This window comes from Octodon degus, unplaced genomic scaffold (genome assembly GCF_000260255.1).
Source record: "Octodon degus isolate 3935 unplaced genomic scaffold, OctDeg1.0 scaffold00195, whole genome shotgun sequence".
Classification (NCBI taxonomy): domain Eukaryota; kingdom Metazoa; phylum Chordata; class Mammalia; order Rodentia; family Octodontidae; genus Octodon; species Octodon degus.
Window position 1 is genome coordinate 1,030,683 of NW_004524771.1, and position 19,127 is coordinate 1,049,809.

Consider the following 19,127-nt stretch of genomic DNA (forward strand, 5'->3'; position numbering starts at 1 on the left):
AGAGACTTCCAGGTAGAGCCAAGAGCCTGTGTAATGGCCCTGAATCAGGGCAAATCACTGCATGGGGTTGGATTTGGGCACCTTCAACAGCTAAATCAACTGCAAAAGCCTCTACTTTCAGTATTATTGCTTATCCTTCCTAAGAGTATCAGACCTTCAAAAAATCTTATAATGAAGTATATTTACATGCAAAAAGGTACCCAAATGACAATGTATAATTTAATGAATTCTCACCAAATGAATACATCCATACAACAATCACCCATGTCAAGAAACAAAATGTTACCAGACCTCCAAAATTCCCTGCTGTGTTTCTACCCAACCTTCCCCAAGCCCACCCCGCAGTGGTTACCTCCAACAGCCTGTCTGCCTACACTTTAACTCCACATAAATGGAGTCATATCACATGTGCTTTTGAGTTTGGATTTGTTACTTTATGAGCTATATCCCCATTGTTCATGTACTTGAAAATTGATTTCTACTGCTGCACTGTATTCCATCGGTTCTTTCCCAGTTCATTATCCTCTGCTGATGAGCATTGAATTGTTTCTCTGTTGGGGCCATTGTAAGCAAACTCTCATACTTGTCTCTGGATGTGGTGAATTAACTAAGGTTCAGCTTGGAACTCCCAGCTGAACTGAGTCAGCATGGTTTGGGGAGTGGAAGAACTGCCTGAGGATTGCTGCCAACAACATAAAAGGAGAACTGGAGGGGAAGACGGTGCTGTTGGTTCTCCTGGAGAAGCTTGTCATGCTGGTTTTCCTGATATGAACTCAGTTGTTCTCATAGTTGGAGGAGGCTGGGTCCCCACTGTTGCTGAGGATGGCTGTGGGTCTCTTCAGGAAAGCTCTAGTCCTTACCTTGAGTATCGCTTCCTGGCTCCAGTGCAGATTCCTCAGCCTGCTGGCACAGATCCTTCACCTCACTTGCACAGACTTTCTAGTTTCCAGCACTGACCTTTGGGCCTTCCCAGTGCACAGCCTTGATAGAGACTTGCATGAGACATTGTTGTGGCCTCTAGGCCTCTAGATAGACTCGTAGAGGACATTGTCACTGGCTCTAGGTCTCAGCTAGACCTGTGCAAGACACTGCCATGGGATCCAGGTCCTCAGCTGGCTTCTTTGGGCCTCTAGCACATGGACAGACCTCCTACACTCTTCCGCATTTGACTTTCAGGGTAAATATCATAAAATAATCCTATAAATTTTTTTCCTATATTAAATCTATTCCCTTTCAAGCCTTGGCTACAACACTGGGGCTCAATGAGTGGCCTTCTGCTGGGTAGATGAGACAGGAGTAGAATTTCTGCACAGAGCAGGTGCTATGCTCAACTTCGGTAGATACAAATAAGAACATTTAAAAAGCAATGGTGGTGGTGTATGTAAGTAGGATATCATGTCTGCATCTTATACAGCAATTAACCACTAGGAAGAATGTATACAATGTGTTAATTATTGAAACTGTCCTACCAGTTTGGTTTGAAACTGTCTCATTGCTATTTGTTTCTCAATAAATTTATGGAAAAAAAAGTTGTTAGGATAGATATACAGTTACATTCTCTTAATGAAGAGTGATTTGTTCTAATGGTGTTTGTAAATAGGATATCATGTCCACATCTTGTACAGCAATTAACTACTAGGAAGAATGTATGCAATGTGTTAATTATTGAAACTCTCCTACCAATTTGATTTGAAACTATCTCATTGCTATTTGTTTATCAATAAAATTATGGAAAAAAAGCAATGGTGGGGCCATGGAGATAGCTCAGTGGTCTAAGTGCCTGTCTATGCAAGCATGAGGACCTGGATTCAATGCCCCATACAACATGCATGCTGGCCCTGCCCTAGGCACACTGAGTTGGCCAACAAGACTGGGCGTAGTGGTGCACACCTGTAATTCCAGTGCTGGGGAAGCTGAAACAGGAGGATCACTATGAGTCCAAGCTGTGTAACAAGAACCTGTACCAAATACATTTCAAAAAGCAATGGTAGGCCAGGGATATAGCTCAGTGGCACAGCACCTGCCTGGCAAGCACAAGGCCCTGAGTTTGATTCCCAGCACCAAAAAATAAAATGAAATAAAATAAAGCAATGGTGAGCCAGTCTACAGAAGTTCCCCTGAGGATGACACGGTGGCTCCAGGAGACAGAAAGGAGGTAGAGGGTGGTACCCACGCCACTGTGGCCCTTCTCTAAGAATCCAGCCCCAAAGCTGAGACATGTCCACAATGTTCCTAATTATCTCTAGGAGAAAAACAGATGCACAGGAAAGCAAATTGCTTCTCTTAGAGGCATTTTCCCACCAAAATTATGTTGCAAGTTCCATTAAAAGGAATTGGTTTAGAAATTCTGAACATATTAAAAGGGTGCAGAATCTCCTCAAGTTTGTTTAAACTTTAGGTCATTAAAAGCATTGCTCCACTCCATCCCCTGTCCACCTTCCAGCCTAGCAGGTTACTGGTCTCGCCAGCTGGCCTCCCCGCCTCGGCTCTCTGCGGCAGCTCCTTCTCACTCACTCAGGTCGCGAGGCGGTCTTCTCCATCTCTCCTGATCCTAGTCAGTGTCATACGATCCAGTCTATTCTCTTTATTGTGTCTATAACTTTCTGAAATCATTACTGTCATTTTTTTTCTTTTGCTAACTTGTTGAACCTGTGCCCCATTGGCTCCTAGAATCCTGGCACATACTTAGTTTTCAAGAAATCACTCTGGGATGAATAAATGAAAGAATGAATGGAGTAAATGAATCATTAGGTGAGCCAGCTTCCGGGAAAGGGCTCGTGGGCCATTTTCTCTGGGTTCCATTTGCTCCTCTAGATCTCAGGGGGCTGAAGTGCTGTGAACTTCTCCACGGCTTTCTCCTGAGTGGCTACAGCTGGAGTGCTGCCTTTGCAGGGCCCAGGCCTCCCCTGGCCCTCGGCCCTGAGCCAGAGGACACTGTGACTGATGGCTGAGGTGTGAATGCTCTGCCAATGATTGACTGGGGCCCCGGGCTGCACATTTCCAGGAACTGCTGTGAATGCTTCATTAACAAAGGCCCCAGAGGCGATTGTCACGTTTCCCTCCCTAGGGGATCAGGGTAAGAACAAGTCTTTTCACCATTGATCTTTGGAGGTCAGACAAGAATGTGGCTTTGACCAGCAAGGATTAAATCCCACTCGCCACAAACAGAGGTTCATGGGTACAAGTTGCATGGCAGCTGATGTGCACAGTTCTGTCGTGTCCTCTTTGAGCACAGAGAAGGAAGGACTGGAATCTTTTATTGTCTAGAAAACAAGAAATTGGAAGTCCAGGTCTTCACAGCTTGTACTAACTAGTTACTGCAGCTTGTGTTTGTCCTAAAACCCAGGTATCTTGTGTCCCAGCCTTGGCTCTTTCCTTGGTTCGGAGTAATGCTGACAAAGAGGATGCTAAGAAAGCCCAGTGGAGCGTGAACCAGTCCCTTGCCAGCTCCTGCCTGTGGTGAGACCTCACAATTCCATCCTCTTCAAACTCAGAAAATTATCAGAGCCTATTCCACTAAGCACTGGACTAGAGTCAACAAGCTAACAGGTTATTAATAATAAACACATCTGCCATTTATTTAAGAGTACAAAGCAATGTAGAGGAGCGCTTGACAATCTACAGCCAGTTTGATGACGCCGTGTTTGATTTTATGAATAAAACTTCAATGCAACCCAGTTGTGTTCAATCACTAATAGATGGTTGCTTATGTACTGTATAGCAGAACATGTAGTTGTCACACAGATTTTGTTACTGTTCTAAAAGACTTGCTGCCTGGTTCTTTGCAGAAAACTTTTGCTGACCCGTCTGCCTACTAGCTGGCGTGCTTTCAGGAAGTTATTCTCCCTTTCTGTACCTCTGTTTCTCCACCTGTAGAAGCACCTCCTACGCCGGACTGTTGTGAAGCAGGAGAAGGCCCCAGAGCACAGTGCGTGCTGCGGAGACGTGGCCTGCCCTGTGTCTTGCGAGCATTGTGTCATCATCCCAGCAGTCCTAGGAGGCAGATGCTTTCACCACCCTCATTGCACAGATAAGAAAACTGAGGTGTGACAGGCAGAAGTGATAGTCCCTCAGGCAGGGAGCAAGGATACGGATTCAGAGGGGTGTGCTGCCGACTCTTGAAGCCTCTTCACCGGACCTGAGGATGCAAGTGAGGGGGCCCCTTCCTCAGTGCTGCTCTCAACAGACAGTGGGACAGATGCCATCCAGAGAAGTGACAGGGAACTGTAGGCGTTCAGCAGCACAGAGCGGGTCAGGCTTCCTGAGCTGGGGGTGGTTGGGGAGGTGATAGTGAAGCCTCCTGCACAGCAAGGGAAGTCCCAGAGTTAGGTTTGGGGGTCTCAAGAAGCCTTAAGGACCTTCTCTGCAATCTCACTCACAGTCTGAAAGTTGCCATCCAAGGAGCTGGGCCTCATGGTTCCCTCAGGAGGAAAGGCGTGTCAGTACCAGAGCCACAGATACAGTTGTAGACAAGGTAAACAGAGTTTCTGCTTTGCTCACAACCCTCCCCAAAACCACACATCACATGGGGCTCTGGCTTGGGGTCAGTGGGTCGTCACTATTGAAAATCATTATGCAGCATCCTGCAGTAAGACAAGCAACAGGGATTTCCCTCCTCTTTATTACCCCATCTCTTCTTAAAGCCCTACACACACACACCCCACATTCTTGCTGCGCGCATGTTATGCAACTATCCCTTCTGCAGCATCTTCCTGAATGAACTTGTCTTGTGTTCCTCATGTCCCACACCCTTAAGCCTACTGGGAGAACTGCATGGCACCCTGAAGGCCAGGGCAGGCTGCCTATGGTGGCACCCCTTCCTTAGCTTCTTGTAACAGCAATCAAGCCAATTGGACACTTACTATATGTCAGCCCTGGGAGCATTTTGCTAGCATACGAGGAGGTTGTGAGGCTTTTTTGTATTTATCAGTTTTGCTACCCACCCATGCATGGTCTGACCACCCACTGCATCTATCTGTAACTTTTTACAAATTAAGATATGCCATGTAAATACATAAAATTCTCCAAATAGCTCCTATATCAAGATAGGGCTGGACACATGAAGGACTGGTAATACATGGGTGCTGAATGCGGGGAAGCAATGGTGATGTAAGTGAGAGTTTGGAGGACACGCTACTCCAAGCCTCCTTTTCTGCTCTCTCTGTTTTGGCTGCCTAGTGGCCTGGGGTCCCTCCCAGATCTTCTAAAGGACAAGGCTTTGATGAGGAGTGGAATTAGGAACTCAGTCTCTGGTATCTGGTAGCTTATAGGCCGTTCACCTTACCCTTTATCTTTTGGTGTTTCTTAGCTCATCAGCTGAGATGCAAGCTATGGAGGAGACAACGGTATAATCACCAAAGCCCATTTCCTTGGGGACACAGAGCTGCACATGCTCCTCAGCTTCCCTTGCCACTGAGTGGAGCCATGTAACATAATTCTGGTCAATTGATTGCAAAAAGAAGTAATGTCTATTTACTTCCAAGCCACGACCACCACCTCTACCTAAACTCCAGACTTCTGGCTCCAAATGCCAGCTAAACACAGAGGAATAAGCAAAGGCTCCAGACTAACAAGGAAGGTGGAGCCATGGCTTCAAGGAGCCCAGGTCCCCAAGAACCCATGTAGGTCAGAGCCTCTGGCTGCCAAGCAGGCTTTCTTTTTTTTTTTCCGGAACCGGGAATTGAACTCAAGCCCTTGCGCTTGCCAGGGAAACGCTTCTTCCACTGAGCGGTCTCCCCAGCCCCTATGCAGACTTTCTATAAGCATCAAGTGACGTGAAGTTGAGCACCATTACCTTTGCAGCTGATGGGCTCCGACCTGTTGCCCTCAAAAAATAGCTTCAACTCAGGAGCCTTCTTGATGTCAAACTCCTGCTTAAGCTCCTTCTCCACTGTGATGTCCACTTTGCCAAAGCCAATCCCGTTCTTGCCCTTGCCCATCATCCTCACAGCTTTGCCCAGCTCTTGCGCCAGGTTCCTGGATTGCTTGGAGGATGGGTTGTCTGAAAGAGTAAGCAGGAGGGAAGGCTAAGCCAGGCTTCCTCCCGCACCCATATCCAGCCCCGGAACTCCAGGCTTTACCTGTGCCTGCTGCTAAGGAGTAGGTTTCCGAAATACAAGAGGTCATGCTTTTCTCTCTTATAAAATAGACCATCGTAGTGGCTGTTGGGAGCTGCTGAAGCTGGAAATTGATCCTCTGCAGAGGGCAGGCTGAGGCCACAAGGCCTAAAGCCCTCCAGCTACCTCAGTCTTGAGAAAAACATCCTGCCTGGATGTGGGGGGCTGTGAGTCGCTAGCCAACCTTGTGTCTTGCAACTTTGTCAATGTATAAACAAACATACCTACTATTGTTTGGGCGCTCTTGCCTATCAGGCATGGTCCACCAGCTGGCCTCAGCTATTATCTCCCGTCTTTATTGTCCGACTCCTCTAGCCCTTTCTCTCCCGGACCACTGAGAGACCAACAGATCCTTACAAGTGGCTCCTTCATAGACTTGTCGAGATTCAGATGAGATTTATATCATGGTTAATAATGATTATTTTCTAGAGTTTTATGTGCATTAACTTATTTATTCTTTCAGATAAACCCGTAGGACAGGTATTATTATTACCTTCTTAAGTTTATAGGTGGAGAAAGTGAGGCACAGCAGTGAACTGCTTGCCCAAAGCCCTATGATGGTGAGGAGGCCTAGGTACGAACCCACTCAGGCTGGCTGCTGAGCTCTGGCTTTCTGACTCCCACCAGGCCTGTGAAACAGTTTAATACCTGGCGCACGGTCACTAAAGTTGTTACTGATGCAAAGTTTCTGTGGTCAGAAATTAGGGGAGGGGAGAAAGGACAGGTAGAGAAGTGTAGAAAGGATTTCCTGAGCGCCATCTGGTGGAATGTTCTGAAACTAGCCTGCTGAATAGGGTCGCTGCGGATGCCTGTAGCTACACCTAATATGCAGGGAGTTCCTTCAGGCAAAGAGGGCTTGAGTGGAGGGCGTGGGCGGGGCGTACTACCTTGCTCCCCTGACTTCCTGAGCCCACCCCTTTGCAGGAGGGGTCACTGAAGCGATCTTACACACTCCATAAGGGATCGGACATGGATTCTTTGGCCCCTCAGATTGTCAAGCAGTAAGACAGGTACAGAAAAACAGCTGTAAGAACAAATCTTTCAGGCCCGAATGGAGGGGACTAAATGACTCCTCTGCTTGCTTTTCTTCCTCCTGATAAGGCTGTATGACTGCAAACCCCTCAGCACTCCAGTGCCTGAGCAGGGCTGAGCAGAGACAGATTGCTAGATCATTTTCAAAGCCCTGTTACTATGGAACATTTGGAGAAAGTACAAATCACCTCTTGGCTGAGGGACAGTCCAATTCCTACAGAGAAATCTTTTGTGCAGAAGGGCTCCGAATGTTACAGACAAGGAAATGGAAGCCCAGAAGTCTTCCTGCCAGTAAGTGTTGATTTGAGATTCAAGGCCAAGGCCACCTGACTTGGAGAGCCATGCTCCAACTGACCAAGTAGCACCCACCAGCTGCCAGCCAGCACCCTGTGCTTGTACAGAACCCAAAACCTGAAAGTGAAGGATTGTTTTCATTAACCTTCCGATGGATGGGCAGGATGGGGAACTTCCCACCTCCCTCACACATCAGCGCCTCACTGCTGCCTGCTTCATCACCATCATCACCTTTATACTCCCATCCATCACCACTGGCAGGTGCTGGCCTGGCGCCAGCTGCTGGACTGTGGCCTCTCCTGTGGCTTTTTGGGAATTTGGGCTCGAGGTTGCTGTCTGACAGCACAGCTCAGGGCAAGAGCTTAGAGTGAGTGAACCCATGGCTGCCCAAAAAGTGGGGCATCGAGATTCCACTCAAAGTCTCATGCCCCTGGAGATCTGAAGAGGAGGTCAAAAAGACCAGGACAACTAGGATGCTGTCATCTGAGAGCTAAAAAGATGGGACCTGACAATGACAGCCATCGGGATCTCTTCATTTCATTTATTTGCTAGTTCGACAAGTCTTTTTGAACATGTATCATGTGCCAGGCACCGTTCTAGGCACTGAGGCAGTTACACTGAACAACTGCATAAAAATCCCTGCTGTCATTGGAAGAGGGAGAAAATAAACCAACTAAAGAAATGAGTTGCTGACAACTACTAGGGAGAAAAATATAAACAGAATTGGGAGCTGAGAATGTCCAGGAAAATTGTTGAGTTTAAGTAAAAAAAAAATTAAGGAAGGCCTCATGGAGAAGCAGACCGAACGAGACAAGGGAGCCAGCCTTGGGGATATCTGGAAGTAGAAGGGAGGAACAGGAAGGGCAAAGGCCCTGGAGTAGGGTTGCAAGGCCTTTGAGGAATGGCAACTCTGGTGAGGCTGGAGCGGAGCGAGGGGAGGAGTGGGGTGTCACGGAGTCTTGTAGATCACCGAAGAGACCTTGACCTTTCTTCTGTGGAATGTGAAATGTCACCAGGGTTTGGAGGAGAGTCAGGTGTGATTGATTTACTTTAAACTGGATTGATCTCAAAGCTGTATGAAAATTAGACCTGGGGGAAATTAAGGGCCACGGGGAGGCCAGTTGGCGACAACAATCCGCATGAACGATGATGGTGATCTAAGCCCGGGTAGCGGCATTGCAAGGGGAGGAGAGGGGGCCTGAGACTGGGGGAATTCTTGGAAGACAAGTTGACTGGATTGGCTGATAGGTTGAATATGGAATGCAAGTGAGAGAGAAGAGTCGAGCATGACTCTCGGGCTTTGACCGCAGGAGCCAGCAAGTCATTACCAGTAATGATGGTAATGACTACAATCATAGCAATGATAACGGAAATGGTTATAGCATTTATTGAACCTGGCGTAGTGATGCGTGCCTATAATCCCAGTATTTTGGAAGGCTGAGGTAGGTGTATCAAAAGTTTGAGCCTACCTCAACAATTTAGCAAGACCATGTCTAAAAATTGAAAACAATAATAATAAAAAGAGAGAGCTGAGATGGAGCTGAATGCAAAATTTTGTGCTTAATCCCTAGTTAATCCCTATTTTTAAAAAATATTTATTGTTCATTTATTATGCCAGTCACTTTGCTACATATGGCATACGTTTGTTATCTTGGTTAATCTTCAGTACAACCCTAAGAGTTAGCTATGATTAAAGGCAGGAACATCACAACAAGAAAGTGAGAACTCAGAGGTCTTATGCTACTAAGTGGTTATACTGAGATTTAAATCCAAGTCTAGCTGACTCCACTAAGCCAACTGGTCATCTGGTCTAAAAATGCCCCTCTTTTGGAGACAGGGATGGAGGTATGCTACCTGGATATCCTTTTCAGGTGACTCCCATAGGAGCAGAGAGAAATTTGCAAAGAAAATTCATTCTGTGATTTAGGGTCCTGTTTTCTGGTGTCTGACTTTTTCAAGTCTGCTAATTGGTTTTACCTCTGAAGCTCTGCAATTTGAAATTACAAGTTGTTAAAGAAGAAAGGTATGCAAACCTCCTGAGATGCTGGTACCTACTTACACTTGTGCCCAGTGGGCTGTGGATGGCCGGGGGCTCCTTGACTGAGACCCCACAAGCCTGACCCCTCACAGATGCCCTGTGTATTTTAGAGCAGTTCTACATGAGACAGGGCTCATAGAGCTTTAGTGCAAATGCGGCCTACAAATGTGATGCTAGGATAAGAAAAGTCACCATGACACTGTAAGTGGACCAAGCACCAATTCTGGTGCCAGACCTGATCTCAGATCTGGGCTCTGGCCAGGTGTGGTGGCACACACCTATAATCCCAGCACTTGGGAGGCTGAGGCAGGAGAATCCGTGCAAGTTCAAGACCTTGACAAAGGTCAGGGCCAGCCTGAACTGTACAGTGAGACCCTGTTTCAAAAAAATAAATATATGCTTTAACATCTGATCTTTGCTGCTTACCTGTTGTGTGACTTTAGGTAAATGAGCTGAGCCTCCGAGACTTACTTGCCTCAATGTTAGATCGACATGACAACACTAACTCCAGTGCCTGAAGTTCAGGAGCTTGATAAAATGGCCATTCCCACTATTGCCACCACTGTTGTCATTATTATTGTCACCACCATATCCAGAACCAGCACCATCCTTACCATTGGCATCATCTTCACCATCTCCATTTATCCTCATCCGTACCACCATCTTCTTCATCACAAACTCCATCATTACTTAGTGTATTCTCAGGACAAACTTGTCACTCGTGCCTAAGGGACAGCTAGTAAATGATCCCAGAGGCAGCTCCTCATAAGTCTTAGAACTCCCCTCTGAGGGTGGCTTTTTGTTCCTTTCTTGACTTACTGGCTTAAGAAGGGCCCTGCAAGCGAAGGGAACCGCAGGTGTAAAGGCCCGAGGATTGAGCCAGGGTGATTCGCCCTGGCAACCACAAACAGCTCAGGGTGAAAAGCACACCGTGCAAGAGAAGTGGGAAGAAGATCTGGGATGGATCAGGTAGAGAACTCGTATTCATGTGAAGAAATTTGGAATTTTAGAAAACGATTAAGGATTTTAATCAGGGTACATTTTGCATTTTAGAAAAAGCTGAGTGGATTGTAGGCCCAGCATTGGAAGAGGCTGGGAGACCATGCGCTGCAGTGGCTTGGGTGTGGATTGAGGAGGGTGGAACTCAGGCAAGAGGAGAGGGGTGGGAGAGTGGAAAGAGTGCAGAGGCTTTCTAAGATGGCATCTGCAGGATGTGGTGACAGAAGATTCCAGAAGAGCGGAATCAAATAAAGCCTCGATGTTTCTGACACTAACATTGGAAGGCAGGATGTGAGGAGAAACAGGTGGACAGGACCTCATCCAAGATTCTTCGTTGTTTTGGACACAGGAGGCATTTCAGACTGGAGAGGTCCCACCAATCACTGGCTCTTGGGCATAGAGTCCTTAGAGAGGTAAGAAGTTGGGCATCAGTTAAGGATTTGAGAGCTATTAGAGAGTCCCTGGGGGAGACATCTGCAACATCCCCCGTGTAAAGAGCCCATTTATTCACAGAGAAAAGCTTTTCTAATGCTTTTCCCCAAGTGATTAATTTTTCCAAAGTTCACATTAGAAGGCCCTGCCAGGTTTTGAGAACTCATTTGGAATTAAATTGTGTACTGGCAGGAATCAAAGAGTCAACCATAATGAGTTTAATAGAGTGTCTCTTTCAGATAACAGTCACTGCTGGGTAGAGTTGGCTGCTTTAAAGTACCCACTGGTGGGAAGTATTCAGAGAGTTTAAGAAATTCAGATTGGTTGTTATCAAGTGCAATTAAAGAATGCAAAGCCAGTTGGCTGTTTCTGCAGCCTCCTGTTCGGTGTCAGTCTCAAAGACAGAGACTAGGAGAACCAGGAATCTCCCCTGCTACCACGATTAAAACAAGATCACCGCCTGCATGAACTCGTGTTCTCACAGGCACAGGGCAGGGTCCCTAGGCTTGACCACCTGCTGTACTATTTTTTAAAAGGAACCTGTGTGCGGATGTTTACTGTGTGGTGTGAAGCCCCTTTCAATTGGAGGTTCGCGATTCATGGATTGGGACCACAGCAATAAAAGAGAAGATGGTTTGGCTTTTGACCTAGTTATCCCTTATCTTGCATCCCACGGCGAGCAGAGTAGAGCTGTAGGGTGGGCAACTTTTCTCCGTGGAAGGAACCATGAAATAGTTGGCCCAAGTCCTGATGCGGATGAGGAATGTCTGGGGCCGGAATGAAAGGGCCTTCCAGCAGAACAGAGATATCTGCCCTGTTCACAGGCTGGTGTGACAAAAATGGGCGGGTTAAATCTCTCCTGCAAGGTTTCCGCACTGGGCTTGCAGCCATTAGCGACCAGGAAAAGGAGGAAGTCCGAGGTTTGAAACTGCCTGGGGTGGGGGGTTGATGCAGTGCGCCTGCTCCGTGTAGCACCGAGGCGCGCGGGAGCCGACCGAACGCTCACTGTGGAGCACAGCGCTAAGGCGACAGGAAAGGCGATTTGTATTGCTGTGGGGCAGCCGCACAACCCAGCTGGTGAGGCGACGAGGATTAAGAGAGAAGCTTTGGAGGCCGAGTTTGGGGACGGACATAAATTCAAATGTTACGCGGGTCGCACAGGAATCTCACAAGCTGGGGCTCCTGGTCTCACTTCTCAGCTGGAATTCGTCACCTTGCAGGAAGAGGGTCCTGCGCTGCCACATTTTAGGATTTTTCAAGAGATGCTGTAAATTCAATTTTTTCTTTCCTTTTTTTTTTTTTTGGATTCTTTTGTATTTTAGGGAAGGGTCTACAGGGTGTTCACGGTCTCACTAGATCAAACTCCTAGTGATCTGCCTGTTTACAGCCTCCCAAGAGCTGGGATTACAGGCACCACCACACCCAGTCTCAATTGCCATCTCTGCGCTCCCCGGGGGTGGTCCGGCACCGCAGGACGGGGGATCAAACCTCTGGCCCCTGTGCCTGCTTGCAGGCACTTGAATCCTCTGAGCTATTTGGCAGGCCCCATAGATTCAATTTTAACCCAAATATTCCAGTATTTAAAACACTGGAACACATCGCGCACCTACTGGCCATCTTCAGTTCATCGGCTTCTTGTCACATGATTGATTTCAGGGTTCATGGAAAGAGAAGGAGCCACAAGGAACATGAAAGAGGAGGGAGCCAGACAGATCACAGGGAACCAGAAGAGAATCCTTGAGGCAATGGCGCTAATTCGTGGCACCAAAACAAACAAAGAAATAGGTAGTTGTCTGTTGTGTGTTTACCCTTTTTCTACCTACCCCCTCCCCCCTCCTTTTTTTCCCCCCCCAGCTGGGATGTCAGATGCAATGCAGGAAGTACAGCAGCCATCTTGTGACCATGAGTTACAACATATCAAGGATGATGAAGTAAGGAGATAAAACAAATTTAAGTTCTTGATGCTGAGCAGCTGTGATGCCAGGCATTGACTGTCCATCATTGGCCGATGTGGTGTGCAGGAGAGCCCTTAGAATGAACTGAAGTCCCTATTCAGAGATTCTTCATTACTAGATGCTGCACCCAGTCCTAACAGAGTTGATGTACTGCAGCTGTGTGGTGCCATGGGGTTAAGGAGGGGTGGGACCTCTCTCGTCACTCCCGTTAAAGCAACCATACCACTGCCAACATTCCCACTCTGCAGGTAAAGAAAATGAAACACAGAGAAACCCCCTATTCCTAGTTTCTGGCAGAATTCGGCTTCACCCTCAGGCTCTCTTGATTCTCGGAGCACTTAATAGCAGACCTGATGGTGCTTACGGACCAAGGTATGTGGAGGGTTGGGGCTGAGAGGAGTTCTTTAGGATTTGGCAGTGCTCAACACGGGGTCTTCGATAGATATGGATGTCAACCAACAACCATGAATTTGGGAAACTTCTATTGCCTCCACGGTGCTGGCTGTAGACTGCCCATCTTGGGGTAAGATGGGGTTTCTGTCACTCATAGGCAAGCCAAAAGTTCCCAGAAGCACCTGCTCTGGCCTGGCATCCTGTGCCCAGCATGAACAACCAGAAGGCTGTTCAGCTCCTGCAGTTTGGAGACCCAACTCCAAGGAGCAACCTAAGCCGTGGCTTCTCACCTTGGGGTCCCCGGGTGTGGAGTTCAGACTAGGCCAGGGCACAGATCATGTGTCACAGTTGCTCATGCCCGGGGACATTCCTGGCTTCAACTATAAAGTTGTTGAAGGCAGAAACAAAGACCCCTTCTCTTGGGGCCCTACAAAGCCTGTCGCAGCCTGACACTATGTGGGGCCTTATAGCGATAGGACAGAGAAGAACACTATGATCCCCTGTAATCCCAGCAGTCTGGAGGCTGAGACAGGAAGCTCCAAAATTTGAATCCAAGCTAGGCAACATAGCAATTTAGCAAGGTGGTATCCCAAAATGAAATATTCAGAAAAAGATTGGTGACACAGCTCAGCATGAAGGTTCAATCTCAGTACTACAAAAAGTAAAATGAAATGCAGAGATAGCAGCCCATTGGCTCAGTGCACCCAGCTGTCTGCTGATGCATAGAGTAGAAGTTCAAGATGCAAAGGTGGCTATGCACAGCCTAGACAGCAGAGGTGAAGGACAAATGTGCCCTCTCCCCAGGAGCGTGGGCCTAATGGCTATCCTGGATTGCCCTCAAGGTGTGGCCCAGGAACCACACACGCTGAGTGCTCTCAACAATCCAGGTGGATCATGATGCTTCTTGCCCATTCTATGGAGGAGAAAACTGAGGCCTGGAACAGTAAAGACAAGTGAGGGTAAAGCTTGGCTTTACTATATATGACATCATAGGAGCTACATGAGATATGTGACCAAAATATACAAATTCATTAACATAAAGACACACTGTCATCAGTACCCCTCAGAACACTCTCCCACATGTGGAACACACTTATGCCACCATCTTGCCACTTTCTGAGGCAGCTCTGGAAGTCCCCTTTAGTGAGTATCTCTGGTTGAGGTGTCATGGCTGCCTCCTTGTGGTGGACCAATTCAAAATGTTTGTCTTTTGTGGTGATTTTGATGTTGGGAGGAGCCAGAAGTCTCAGGGTGCCAGATGTGATGAATAAGGAGGGTGAAGACACAGTGATGTTTTTAGAAACCTGATTTTTCATTGAATGGTATTTAGCAACATTCGCTGCATCTTTTTATCACACCCTATAAAGACCTACGAAAGAGGACTTCCAGAACTGCTTCAGAAAGTGGCAAGAATGATGGGATAAGTGTGTTTGACTTGAGGGGGAATGGTTGAGAGGATTAATGCCAATGTATCTTTTATTGAAATAATTTTTTTTAAAATTTTTCGCCACATTTTTGATGTCCCCTTGTCCAAACAAAGATAGAAGTGGTCCCTGAGGTACCCAGATATTTGCTCTCTTTCCTTGGACCTCAGTGTTCTCATCTGGAAATTGAGAATAGTGCAAATATACTTTTTAAATTGATCCTGTTCTTGTGTGTTGAGCAGTGTGTAAATGACCACAGAAGCAAGGAAGCCAGCCCCACCCCTTATCACCAGCACCCAGAGGGAGCACTCACGGAAAAGCACCATGAGAAAGCGGGTCTCGTTGAGCATCTGGGCTAGGCCAGGCGGTGTCAGCACCAGCAGGTCTTGCTCCTCCACGATGTGCAAGGGCCAGGAGAGGTTGTTGCTGGGGACAGTGGAGCCCTGCTCCAGGGAGCTGTGCACAGCCGCGACCCAAGAAGCCACCATCAGCAGGGCTGTCCAGAGCAGCTCCATCGCTGTCCTGCAGAGGAGAGGAACAGAGCCTTTATTAACACAGGTGGCCTCTTCCCCGCCCCATTGTTGCCCTCCACACCCCCACCTTTCACCTGGGGGACGGTGAGCTGGGCACTGCCCCGAGCAGCAGCCAAAGTTTGGCAGCAGCCTGGCCCAAAGACAGGACACTAGGACAAGCTTGGCCCCAGCAGTGGGGGGCTGTATCAGGAAGCTCAGCACAGCTGAGCCCCACCTGAAACAGCAGGACACTCAGGCCCACTGACTTCCCTGCTGCTGGTGAACACTGGCCAAGCAGAGTCTCATCCTAGGGTGGGTGTTACAAGTTGACCACCAGGTGTTTGGGCCAGTTCCCCAGCACGGGCTCCCAGGATCCCCTCTGCCAGCAGTGCCCATGCCCCCTTGTATTGTGCTCCTCCAGTTTCAACCTGAATGCCTTTGTGATGGGAAGCTTGCTACCTAACAACATATCCCATTTGATTCTTGAAATATTTTCAAGAATATTTTCTTTTAAAAGTCATAAACACAAAACACACTTGTAAAAATATGTTGCATATAAAAAAAAAATCTCTCCTCTAACTGTATTACCAAGAAAGCTCGTTAGGTTTAGAATAAATCCTTGCAGACATTGAAAATGTCCCTGTGGACCTGCTTTGAGTGCACGTTTTGAGACTGTGCGCATTGTGTGGTGCTTAATTCTCTCTTCTTCACCTTTGAACCTTACTAAAAATCCCCTGATACTTGTCCTTACCCCAGACCAAATTGATTCAGAATTGCTCAGAAAATCCAAATTGTTTTCATCAACTTTCAGAATTGCTGAAGATCAAATATTTGAGGTCTGCCAGGTAATTTTTGTTGTTTTGCTGCTTCTCTGTTGTTGGTGTTCTTATTGTTGTTATGGTTGTTGTTTGTAGGACCAGGGATTGAACCCGGGCTGTTTATACTAGGCTGCATTCCCAACCTTTCTTCAGTATTTATTTTGATACAGGGTCTTACTGAGACACTGGTAAATTGACACCTGGTGGTCAACTTGTAACACCCAGCTGAACTAAACCAGTATGACACTGGGTGTGGGAGATCCCCCCTAAGAATTGTTACCAACAAAATTAAAAGCAGAACTGGAGAAAAAGAGAAGCTGTTAAGAAGCTGTAGGGAGCTGTTGTTTTTCCTGGAGGAGCTTGTCATGCTGGCTTTCCTGACAAATTTGCTGCCCTCTTCAGAAGAGCTTGGGACCTTGCTGCTGCGAATGGCTACAGTTCACACTGGGGAAGCTCTGGTCCTGATGGTGCACTGCTCCGTCTCCAGGAGGAGCTTGTCTTGCTGGCTTTCCTGACATAGCCTGAGCGGTTCTTATCATCGATGGAGCTTGGGACCTCATCACTCAGGATGGCTTTGGTATCTGTCAGGGGAGCTCTGGTTCTCACTTGAGCATCCTTTCCTAGCCCTGGAGGTGAGGATGGTGCACTGCTCAGTCTCCTGAATGAGCTTGTCACATTGGCTTTCCTGATGGGAGACTCAGCCACTCTCATCATCAGAGGAGCCCTGTCACTGAGGATGGCTGTGGTAATTTGGGCGTGAGCTCTGTTTCTTTGAGCTTTGCTTCCTGGCTCCAGAGCCAAACCCTCGGCCTGCTGAAACAGATCCTTCATCTGCTGGCACAGACTTTCTAGCTTCCACCACTGACCTTTGGGCCTTCCCAGTACAGATCATGAAGCGGGCTTGCATGAGACATTGTTGTGGGCTCCGGGCCTCCAGTTGGACTTACGGGGGCATTGTCATGAGCTCTAGGTCTTCAGCTGGACTCATGCAGGACTTTACCATGGGACCTAGGCCTGCAGCTGGATTCCTTGGTCTGTAGTGTGTGGGCGGATTTCCTGCACTCTTTTTGCATATGATTCTTTGGGTGATTATTATAAAATAATTCTATAAATTATGTGTCCTGTATTAAATTGTCCCTCCTTATAACACCCAAACCACAACATCATCTAAAAGCTTTTTGCCTATAGGAAGGCATCAAAGTACTAGGGTGTTAATTTGCATTATACAGAAACTCACTAGAATGACCCTTTGTTATCTAAGCAAAAACAAGGCAGTGAGGGCTGCCAGAACCTTCCTGGGCCCAACAGTGGCCATCCCTTCTGTGTCTCTGTGGTACCCATCTCTGTGCCACTTGCAGGAAGAAAGTGGAGCCTGGGCCAGTAGCTGCAGACCCTGTAAGAGAAACGCTGCTGTCGGGCTCAGGCAGGAAGGGTGATAATCAGATGCTGCTGGCTGAGAGGCAGGCCTTCCAGGGCAAATTCTGCCACTCCAGCCTCCCTTTAACTCATTCACCAGGTATTTGTCCATTCCCAAATATTCCTGAGGCTCAGTACATGTTACACACATTGCATGTGGTTAGGTGCTGCAGACACAGAAGTCCAAAAACTGGCATGCATTCTGGTCATGGGAAACATGGTGGATGAGACAAGCAGATACAGAGAAGCTCAGAAGCTCATCCATACTGAGGGGGAAAGGAGGTAAGGGAAGACTTGGATGTGATGGGAGGGAGGCACCTCAGTGTTAGCATAACTAACAAGGCAACCACAGATAGCTTCACTCAGAAGATGGTGTTTGACTGAAGGAAGCGGAGGAGTGGATTGTTTGCATTTCCAAGGGTGCTCAAGGGGGTGGTTCTGTCCTCCTCTCTTTTTTAAAAAACATAACATCTACACTTTATTTAACTTGAAATAAACTATACAAAATTTTCTTCCCAAAAAATAACAGCAACATTTTCTGTATTATTTCTAGATAAACCACAAACCATTCATTTGGTAGGTTTTCCAGGCTTTGTTTATAAATCAAGATGAAGCAGTAGACAAAGTTGGGGGGAAAAGAAAGACCTGGCAGCTGCCTGTGTGATGGCCTCCAGTTCCATCTGGACCAAGGAGCAGAAGCGTTCGACATTTCCTGCTAAGAAGCTTGTGAAGATGTGGGCTCAACCAAGGAATGTAAACAGCAATAACCAGGCATAGAACACAGTGGCAGGCTTTCCCACTCAAACTTGAATTGTAACCTCTTTTTTAAAGTTCATTTAATTAAGCCAAAATCTACACTGAAAGCTGGTAAGCTTCTCTCTTGTAATTCCTTTAACTGTCCCTTAGATATTTTAGTAACATTCGGGGATTTTTATTTGTTTTTGTGATACCAGGGATCGAACTCAGGACCTTGTGCTTGCTGGGCAAGCACTTACTCCAATGAGCTATCTGCCCAGCCTACTAACACTCTTTTTTTAAAAGTAATTTTATTGAGAAACAAATAGCAATGAGACAGTTTCACAACTGATTACTAACACATTTTCAATAATTAATACATTGCATATTGTTGTCTTAGTGGTTATTCACTGTACAAGATACAGACATGATATCCTGTCTCAAACACTATTATAACAATCCTCTCTATTAAGTTAAGAAAATGGAGCTGTATATCTATCCTAACTATTTTGAGTATACAGATACAAAAGGGTCTTTCATTTCTCCTACTAACACTCTTAAAACACCTACTAATTACAGGGAATTGATAGGCTTCATGATAACATTTCATAAGATGCATTCCTTTGTCCCTCATCAACTCAAAATCCATTTTTTCAAAAACTGACAACTCCATTCCACAGTATCTATACCTTTCAGATTTTATCTACTCTTTCAGGTTCTTATACAACAAGACAATACAGGAAAGAAGGAAGAGGAAGAAGATGTGTGTGTCTATATGCATAGAACAGCTTGGATAACTGCACTGCTGATTTCACAGGTCTATTGAAAGGAGCAGTTAATGCTTAAGTCTTTTTCTCTCCTTTTTAATTTTTTATAACTTTTTTGACCAGTTTTGCATGTTTATATCTGGTAATCTGAACAACTAATTTTTTGAAGACAACATTATGCAGTATAACAACCATT

The 19,127-nt window shown here is 46.7% G+C and overlaps 1 protein-coding gene across 1 annotated transcript in view; it reads right to left on the reverse strand.

The window, feature by feature from the left end:
• Pdilt (protein disulfide isomerase like, testis expressed) overlaps positions 1-19,127 on the reverse strand; it is a 54,409-nt gene that overhangs the window by 25,724 nt on the left and 9,558 nt on the right. Inside the window, exons 2-3 of the mRNA XM_023704373.1 lie at positions 14,997-15,205; positions 5,795-6,001 (exon numbers count right to left, since the gene is read on the reverse strand). Of these exons, the coding sequence (XP_023560141.1) occupies positions 5,795-6,001; positions 14,997-15,198 (409 nt within the window). The 5' untranslated portion in view covers positions 15,199-15,205. The remainder of the gene's footprint in view (positions 1-5,794; positions 6,002-14,996; positions 15,206-19,127) is intronic.